Source organism: Gossypium raimondii, chromosome 11 (genome assembly GCF_025698545.1).
Source record: "Gossypium raimondii isolate GPD5lz chromosome 11, ASM2569854v1, whole genome shotgun sequence".
NCBI lineage: Eukaryota > Viridiplantae > Streptophyta > Magnoliopsida > Malvales > Malvaceae > Gossypium > Gossypium raimondii.
Window position 1 is genome coordinate 61,235,000 of NC_068575.1, and position 9,609 is coordinate 61,244,608.

At 33.6% G+C, this 9,609-nt stretch overlaps 2 protein-coding genes and 1 pseudogene across 2 annotated transcripts; all 3 read left to right on the forward strand.

Moving 5' to 3' along the window:
• Window positions 1–284: 284 nt before the first annotated feature.
• On the forward strand, window positions 285–1,312 carry LOC105801963 (ethylene-responsive transcription factor ERF038). Its single transcript, XM_012633330.2, has one exon. The coding sequence runs from the start codon at window positions 417–419 to the stop codon at window positions 1,101–1,103; it is 687 nt and encodes a 228-aa protein (XP_012488784.1). The 5' UTR covers window positions 285–416; the 3' UTR covers window positions 1,104–1,312.
• Window positions 1,313–3,601: 2,289 nt separating this feature from the next.
• Window positions 3,602–6,280, forward strand: LOC105801962 (uncharacterized; annotated as a pseudogene).
• Window positions 6,281–7,417: 1,137 nt separating this feature from the next.
• Window positions 7,418–9,131, forward strand: LOC105801961 (60S ribosomal protein L15-1). Its single transcript, XM_012633329.2, has 4 exons — window positions 7,418–7,513; window positions 7,916–8,082; window positions 8,444–8,641; window positions 8,732–9,131. Exons 1-4 carry the CDS (start codon window positions 7,510–7,512, stop codon window positions 8,975–8,977), a joined length of 615 nt encoding a protein of 204 aa, XP_012488783.1. The 5' UTR covers window positions 7,418–7,509; the 3' UTR covers window positions 8,978–9,131.
• Window positions 9,132–9,609: the final 478 nt, after the last annotated feature.

Below are 9,609 nucleotides of genomic sequence, written 5' to 3' on the forward strand. Positions count from 1 at the left end.
TTTAAATGGGTTTTAAATGCCAACTTGGATGTCCAGTTGCTGAGATGAAAATAAGTTTTTAATTAAATAAATTTAATTTGAATTGCCACGTAGGACATCCAAGTTGGCATTTAAAACCCATTTGACCTGCCACGTAGGACTGCCATTAAGGAGGTAATGGAGCTTAACACTAGAGTGACCACTTCGTAATAAAACGATAGCATAAGTGACTAAAAATATAATCTGAGATAAACAAAAGTGACTATTTTTTGAATTTACCCTTTTAATAATTTAATTTAAGACGTAAAACAAAATTTCCAAAAATATTTCACAAAAATATTATAATAACTAATATAAATTTCCTAGTTTCTTAAATTATAAGAAGCTAAGTGAGCTTCTTCTCCATCAAGCAATGCCCAATATACTGCTCCAAAACAATGTCCACTACGGAAGTGCCACTGATTGCAGCGTCGGAGACTCAATCCTCTTCATCTCCTCCAGAAAACGAGTCGGCGGCGGAAATATTTAAGTCCGAGAGAACCCGGAAACCGGAAACTGGAAACGAAAGGAAGGGAAAGGTTAAAAACGATGAAATATTTGAAGGGAAACATCAAACATACAGGGGAGTAAGGATGCGCCAATGGGGCAAATGGGTATCTGAAATAAGGGAACCTAAGAAGAAATCAAGAATTTGGCTCGGCACATTCGAAACAGCTGAGATGGCAGCTCGAGCACACGATGTAGCAGCGCTGACGATTAAAGGTGAATCGGCTTATCTCAATTTCCCCGACTCAGCTCACGAGCTTCCCCGTCCACGTAGTTCGTCGCCGAAGGATATCCAAGCTGCCGCCGCTAAAGCAGCCGCCATGAGCTTCACGAAAAGCAGCCATAAACATGATGACGATGGTGCTGATCAATTGATTCCTCATCGAGACTCATCGTCATCAAGCTCACCTTTAATCAATGATGATGCATTTATAGACCTTCCGGATCTGTTGATGCACATGAACCATCGGATTGATGAGTTCTGGGTCTCATTTCCATGGCCGGTCACTGCAACCGATGATGATATTGTTGAAAATGGCTTTGGATATTCAGAGTCGCGCCTTAGGGAGTATTTCTAGGCCAAAGAGATCGTCTCCCAGCTTATAGCTACAACAAAAAGAGTTTAAGCGACGGTTTAAAAATATTTTGTTGCCTAATTAATAATGGACAATTAATATTAAAAAACAATTTGTATTAATATATTTTATCCTATTATAATCGTGTTTAAAATGTATTATTAATGTGTAAATTTTAGGGAATTTGTGTAAATTATACTACATTAATAATTTATACTTGATAGACTTTAATATATTTTTAATGTGTCAATATTTTTCCTTAATTTTGTAACTCTCTCATCGTGTGAAATCTAATCATATTTCTTTTAAGTAAATGGTTAGTTCTTATTTTTGCTAATAAAATTATAATATTAAGCAATGTTAATATAGGATAATAAAATGTGATGTTTATGCCATGCCTTTTCTTTTAATAAATAATCATTTAATAAAAAGGATTACAATGGAGGATTAAATCTTGGACAATTGTATAAACAATATAAGATAAATTGTAAAAATTATTACATTAAATTCGATACAAATTTTAGAGATAGAACAAGACAAAATCTAAAGACCTAAAAAATAATTAAAAAAAGAGTATAGTTCACGTAAATCAAGTCATCGTTGTTTAATAAGAAGAAGCAAATGAGAAAATTCCCACTTATACGTTAATATTTAGACATCAGGGTGTAAAAATCACCGTGATGTGAAAAAAAGAGAGAGAGAGAAAGAGAGAGAGAGGAAAAAGGCAAGGAAACGAGAAAGGATAGAGAGGGGGAGAAAAAAAAGTAAAAAAAAAGGTCGATGAAGAGAGGGGAGGAGGGCCTCCTTGACGTTACAAAATGAAAGAGAGTATTAGAGAGCCCTACTGCACTTTTTTCCCTAAAGAGTTGATGAAAATTTATTCGCTTAAAACAACATATATAACATTATTGTTGACTTGGCTCTATACATTTGGGTTATATTTTTAACTTTGAGTCGATCCGGCCAAGCCGATTTTACTGTTTTAAAAATAAAGATATTTTAATGATTAATTTAAATTATTTTTTAAATAGTAAACAAATTATTTGTGGGTTTAGATAGATTGGCTTTTGGCTAGAATTTTTTTTGGAATTAATTCACAATTAGACCTGACTCATAAATAATTCTAATTAGTTAATATTGTTTTTATTGTAACAATCTAAATGATGTAGATTTGAGTACGTTTAAGTGCATATAATATTTTTTAACCCATACATACTGTATTGTATTGATGTTCTTAATATATTTTTTGAATAAAGTTAATTTTCATGTCTTCTGTGATTATCTTTTCCCATAATGTTATCCCTGATATTCGAATTCGAATTCTCCTCGTGAACCCAACTATTGTTAGTAGGATTAGCTGTTAATATATGTTGACTGAATTTTAACTTGGTTGGCATTGATGTTGTTTCTAATATAGGAGGACGTGAGTTTGAGTGCATCGAAGTGCCTTTATTCACTTATTTAAGGGTTGGGAGAGGTTATGTCTAATTGCAGACATTCTGAAAGTAGATGTATCACATTAAAAAATTAAGTTTAGTTGACTTTTCCTGCAAAATAATGCCACATGACAGTATATGATTGGTCCACGTAGCAATTTTGTCAGTATGTACTAGATTGGTAAATGGAAATTAAGTTCAGGTACCATATGGACATTTTGAAACTAGAGGTACCACAGTAAAATTTTCGTTAAAGTACAGGGGGTTTTTTGGCATTATCCCTAGAAAAGACGGTTGATATTCTCAAACGACGTCGCCTTCTCCTTGACAAAACTCAAACACGACGAGACTTTCGATTGCAACCAATAAGATATCGCCTTGTCAGCAAAAGATTCAACTTTGACCACATCTAGAATTAAAAGGAGTCCTAACTCAGTAATTTGAAACTCCACCTATTTAATGTCAGCTCGTCCATCGCCCGCTTCGATAAAGAACAGAAGTGGAACGGTGAATTTTCAAATAATCTAATTTTGTTTTTTAATTTCATTTTCCGCTTCTGAATTAGATTTCAGATTAAAACCTCGAAAACTTCAAGGATTTGATTTCATATTCGAGATCATTCAATGACTGCCCCTTTTCTTTCTACTCCTTTTCAACCCTACGTTTAACAGGTAATATTTCCTTTTTTTCGAAAACTCTTTTTACTCTTGTATTGGTTTTCTGTTTGTTTCATGATAAATTTGAGGTAAAATTGAAGAGACTCAACCTTGTTTCTTTGCAACTGGCTTGCAGTTCAATGGAATTTAGGTTATGTTATGCCATTTGATCTGTTATGTTTAACTCGCATCGTTGAGAAATAACGATTGGGGTTCCCTTAAATAGACTTGACATTGATTTCACTATTGAAGTTGACCCGTTTGTAAATTTTTTTTATATCACGTTGTTTATTCCTAAGACTTCAGTGATCAAACTGTGAGAGTAGCTAGTATAAGTGCTGAATTCGGTGAACAACAAATATTTTGTTAGCTTTAGTGGAAATTAGAATGTTAATCTTGTGTAGTCTAAATGCCTCAGCATGTGTGTGTAAATGGATCTTATATATATATATATATATATATCCATAATAGTCTCTTTTTGGTATAAAGTTGTGTAGAGTCAACAAGATGCTGTGATCCCATTTCAAATATTGGGTGGTGAGGCTCAAATACTTCAGGTACTTCCATGTTCCAAGCTTTTATCTAGAATATTTCATTGAATTTATGCCTATGAGACCCCATGTCTAGGTTTTGAAACCTTTACTTATTTCAATCTTGGTATTGGTTCTTTCTTTTACAAGATAATGTTGAAGCCTCAAGAAGAGGTTATTGCGAAACCTGGTAGGTGGTTGCTTTGCTCTCTGTTGTAGTCCTTGGTTTTGTTACTGCTGCTCTAGTTTTATGCTTTATAGGAAGCAGGGTCTTAAAATTACTGTGATAGGCGTTCATTGAAGTTTAAATGGGGTGAGTCTTTCAAGATGGTTTATAACTGTGCTATTGGTTGCTTGGAGTTCAGATCTGTGTTCTACAATGTTATGACAATTTTATATTGCCAAGAATGTATTGTAGTACAAGTATAGTGGGCAGAGGTGTCAGAAGTTCAATAAAACCAAGAAGATATTTTACTAACAATTTAAACCATTTATCTCTATCATACTATTCTTCTTTATAGACACAATCATGATACTTCTATGAATTGGATTGTCTGCTAAAGGCGGACAGCTTAGTCAATAAGATGATACTCTTGCTACATTCTGTTAGTTGTTGTTTGTTACATGTAGACGTCAGTTCATGCAAAATTCATATGGAAGGTAACAAAATGCAGGGTCCATGTGCTTCATGTCTGGGTCTATTGAAATGGAAAACACTTATGTTCCTGAACATGAAGTAGGCATGTGGCAATGGCTTTTTGGCAAGAGCATAACTAGTATTGCTCTTCGAAACCCTGGTCCAAATGATGGATTTGTTGGAATTGCTGCACCTTCTCTTGCAAGGATTCTTCCGGTTTGTGTTTCAAACTTACCAAATTTTACATATACTTATTATTATATGTTGGAATTGTTGGAATTGTTATTTTACGATGGGCTTAAGCTTTTTTTTTGTCCCTGCTTCATGTTATTTTAACAGATTGATTTAGCAATGTTTGGTGGACAGCTTTTACGTCAGGTTCCTAACTTATTCGTCAGTCATTCTCTTTTTCTTTCCCCTAAGCATTAGTCTCCTTTCTTTCTACTCATCTTTTGAAGGAGAGAATTCCGATAACTGCATGGAAATTCAATTTTGATGCATAATTAGCTTGTTTTTCATTCCATTAGCTTGAATCTTGATGCCGTTTTGTAAACTTATTTTTTAGCTAGATGCATTTCTTTGCTCCATCAATGATGTGAAGGTCAACAATACAGTTGATCAGTGACCACGGAATGTTGTAAATGGTGTAGAGGTGACATACCAATAAATTTTAACATCTCAGTTATTCTCTTGGATGCATACTGAAGCTGCATTCAAATATATTTTTCTGATATATATTTCTGTTGCATAACAGGGGTGTCTGAGGCAGAAGTTATCTGGCCAGGGGCTTGCATTTATCATTGCTGGCGGATCTGGTATATTTTCTAGTACATCCTTTAATCTTTTGTTAGAATTACTTGAGTTCAAGGGATACCACAAAAAAAGAAAATTGTTTTCTTGTCATTTGGTTTTATAACATGTGTCAAGCAGAGTAACATGCTATAATTTATTCTACGCAAATTAAAATGCCTGTTTTATGATCTCTTTGTTCTCCCCTTCCCTCCTAGGAAAGTTAAAAAGGAAAACAAAAATACTTCTCACTGCTTAACCAATCATTTAAAACATATCCCTTTGCTAGTTTCAAAAAAATATTGCAATTGATTTGATTTTGCTAGGTAAATTGATCTCTGGAATTCTGTGGGGGTTAGGGTTTCTTTCTTTTGCTAGTTGTGCAGAAAAATCTTGAGGTGGGTGAGGTATTAGCAGTTGATATGTCGTGCATTGTGGCCCTTACTGCTTCAATCAATGTCCAAATCAAGTACAATGGTCCTATTCGACGAGCAGTCTTTGGAGTAAGTCGCTTGCAGTTGGTTTTTTATACACTCAGAGATGTAACGATGGTTAAGCTCTCTGAATAACTTGGTTGACAACCTTATTTGCACTGTCTCGGTTACACTGCTTCTTATTCTTCACTTGAGGCCGATGACTTCTTATTGCCTATACATGGCCTTGTAATTCTTTTATGTTCTTTGGTTGTGAAACTGCAGAGTGAGAATTTGGTGACAGCCGTTCTAACAGGACCTGGCATTGTATTCATCCAGAGTTTGCCTTTTCATCGACTTTCACAGCGATTTGCTAGGTAATATCTGATCACAGCATAAATTCCACCGTAAAAAAAAGAAAAGAAAAAAAAAACATTTGCTGAATCATAAGGATTCTGGTTTGCAGGGCGGTTACATCTACAAACATGAGGGGAAATCCTAAGTTTTTTCTTCAGATAGTCATTATCTTTTTTCTGGCATATGTAGTAATCGTATCCTCATTAATATTGACCGATGTATGATATTTTTTCATTCTTTTTTCTTTTTTAGAAAAAGAGTTCTCCTAAAATTTAGATTAAATAGATCACAGTGTTTGATGTAAAACTTCAGGATAAGATATTGAAAGAAAATAAATTTTGGGTAACTAAACTGTTTTGGTTTGAGTGGGAATTTCATGTACTGCCAATTCTTCCGTTGCTTATATACCTATATTTGTGTTTGCCACATCCCTTGTCTCCCACAGGTCAAGGGCCATTGCTATTGGGTACCATGTGTATGTCCAAAATCTTGCACTAAATTTTTTTGAAAAAGACTGAATTTTTATACACTTTTCAATCTATTTCTATCCTCAATTTCTTAATTAGTTATACTCTACAACTATGGAAATTTAACAAATTTTTTTTTGGCAGACTTGGTCCTTAACATTCCATTAATAGATGGACTTTTTCATTTTCAGATTATCATAGGTTTTAATTGTTTTGAGTTTAGATACTTTAAATCGGTTTAATTTAGCTTATTATTAAAATAATATAAGATTATGTCATTCATATTTATACATATATTAAGTTTTGATTGAGTTAATATCTTGACTCAAAGAGTCAATCAAACATTAACCCAATTGAGAAATTATTAAAATATTCTTAAATATATAAAGTAATAAATATGATGATATTTTTATCTTTTATATTTTTAATAAAATAATGCTATGATGGGATTTGAACTCGACATCAAAATTTTAACAAAACAATTTCAATCAAAGCCTTGCTTGAATTTAATTTAAATTTTCATAAATATATTTTTACATATATTATGTCGTATTTATTATGTAGGTGAAAAGTAAAATTTTATGTTAAAACATGATTATAAAAAAGGTATACATTTAGATGAATTAATGGTGAAGTGATAAAGGTTTTGTGCACAAATTTTCATCAATTTTAAGTTAAATTTTTGGACATTGTGTATAAAATGCAATTTTATAATTGTTTTATTTAAAGGTTTTATATAAAAAAGATAAAAAGATAAAAGTATCTTTCTTAATTAAGTTGTGTTTAGTTAACTTGCGGTATTAATTTAATAAAAAATATTATGGTATTATAAATTGATTATAATAATATTTATTACTTTTTAAAAAATGTTTTTAGGGTAGTTTCTAATTGTATATAAATAAATTATATTATTGGGCCTGGGCTGAAGGATGCTGCTGCTCAATGGAGGTTAAAGATACTTGGATTGCCTGTTTGGGCTGGCATCCGTTGCCGCCCATGGGTGTAATAGCGGGCCGCGACACAATCAGGCTTGTCATTTATAAAATGTCATTTACCCCGCTAGCGCTCGCCATCCATCTTCTGTTATTTGAGAAAACCCTAGCCAACCTTTCCGCAGCTCGCTAATGGGTACTCTTCCAAGCTCAATTTATTTCTCTGTTCACTGTTTATAGTTACATATTGTTTCTTTCCTTTTCTATGAATCATTTTCTTCTATGTTTCTCTTAATTTTTTTTGTCACATTTCTACTAAGGGGTTGATCCCCGTTTTATTCTTAACGTGTTTCAAATAAGTTAAAGATCATGTGAGATTTTTCATTTTTTCTTTGGTTATTATCTTTGTTTGAGCTCGTTTTAATAGGTTTTTTTTTCTCAGATTTTTAAAGAAAGTATTTTGCAGATTCATAAAATATATGGGCTTTTATGGCTTAAAATCAGGACCATTGAAGTGTATAGTGATTTCTCTACGGCAAAAAAAAGGCCTTAATTATTTTAATTGTTCTGGTGATTTATGTGGGATGATTGAATGTAGGGGCTTACAAGTACGTGTCGGAGCTATGGAGGAAGAAGCAATCGGATGTGATGAGGTTTTTACAGAGGGTGAGGTGCTGGGAATACCGTCAGCATCCAGCCATTGTTAGGGTCAACCACCCTACTCGTCCTGATAAGGCTCGGCGCTTGGGTTACAAGGCTAAGCAGGTACTGTCGAATTCCGTTTCATTCTAAACAACATAGCTCTGGATCTTGATTTGCTTAGGGCTTTCTCTCAAAATTTAATCAATGTATGTTCTTTAAATTAAACAATTAACTGTTTGCAAATGCCATATGCTATATCTTAATACTTAATTTTGGGTGTAAGGTTTGGGTATTTTAGTTTGTCTAAGCTTATTCATGTATTTGGAAGATGTTTAGAGTATGGTATCCCTAAGCGCTTGTCTAGTGTCGGACATGGGTGTTAGATATGAATGCTTTGAGCTAAATGGTATAAGGGAATAGTAAGGCTCTCTGTACATAATTTGACTTAAATTTTCCCAAATAAAGTAGATGTGTATTTTTACAGGGTTATGTAGTTTATCGTGTTCGAGTTAGAAGGGGTGGTCGAAAGAGGCCTGTTCCCAAAGGTATTGTCTATGGTAAGCCCACAAACCAGGGTGTTACCCAATTGAAGTTCCAGCGCAGCAAGCGGTCTGTTGCAGAGGAGCGAGCTGGTCGAAAATTAGGAGGTCTCAGAGTTGTTAACTCATACTGGATCAACGAGGTTTGTAATAGTTGCTAAATGTTCTGGTTTCTCCATTTACTGGATGATTCCATTGCCCTCATTGCTTTGTGCATGATCTGATCTTTGTAGGATTCTACTTATAAGTACTTTGAGGTTATCCTTGTTGATGTTGCACACAATGCGATCCGCAACGACCCGAGAATTAACTGGATCTGCAATCCCGTTCACAAGCACAGGGAACTTCGAGGACTCACATCTGCAGGTAAGAAAAACAGGGGTCTGCATGGAAAGGGTCACTTGCACCACAAGAATCGGCCGTCTCGAAGGGCTACCTGGAAGAGAAACAACACCCTTTCCCTTCGTCGTTACCGTTGAGTTTAGTAGGCTACTTTCAGACGTATTAATTGCTTCTATCTTTGTGGGATTTTGGAATTCCTTTTACTGAGTCTGAAATTTTTGCAAGTTTATTTGTGTTTGAGTTTTATTCAATTTCGATGAAAAGAAATGTCGAGTCTATTTCAGTCTGAAATATGGTTCCAGATTCTCTAATATCTTTGGGGAAAAATGGTTTTCATTTTTCAAGTGAAGCTAACTTGGAGGGCCTTTTACAACCAAAATTAATACGTAGTAGGCTAAGTATTTGAATTGAGTTTTTTTTTATTTAATTAATTATTTTTTATATTTTTAAGATTAATATTTGATAATATATATTTATGCTGTATGAGTAAACTGTAAATAAAATAATTTCGCCTCACGGTATCATTGCATCATCCTCATTCAAAATTTATATTGGATTATCATCTAATTTAGGGTTGGTCTGATAGAACAACAAACTATATTTTCGGACCGTATTTTTCACAAAATTATGTTTTACATTAACTGAAATTAGACGAGTCTGTTAACATTATCTGAATGGTTCTTCACTTTACGTTGGTTTAATTATGTGAACATATTTAAAGATAAGAGTTAAAATTATTACAATATGCACTAATCTTTGAATAAAATTT

Bases quoted from the DNA above. Each gene is read 5' to 3' on its own strand.
- LOC105801961 (XM_012633329.2), top strand. The intron at 8,083-8,443 runs GTACTGTCGAAT...GTATTTTTACAG, and splicing joins TGGGTTACAAGGCTAAGCAG to GGTTATGTAGTTTATCGTGT. The intron at 8,642-8,731 runs GTTTGTAATAGT...TGATCTTTGTAG, and splicing joins ACTCATACTGGATCAACGAG to GATTCTACTTATAAGTACTT.
- LOC105801963 (XM_012633330.2), top strand. From the start codon at position 417: ATGTCCACTACGGAAGTGCCACTGATTGCAGCGTCGGAGACTCAATCC.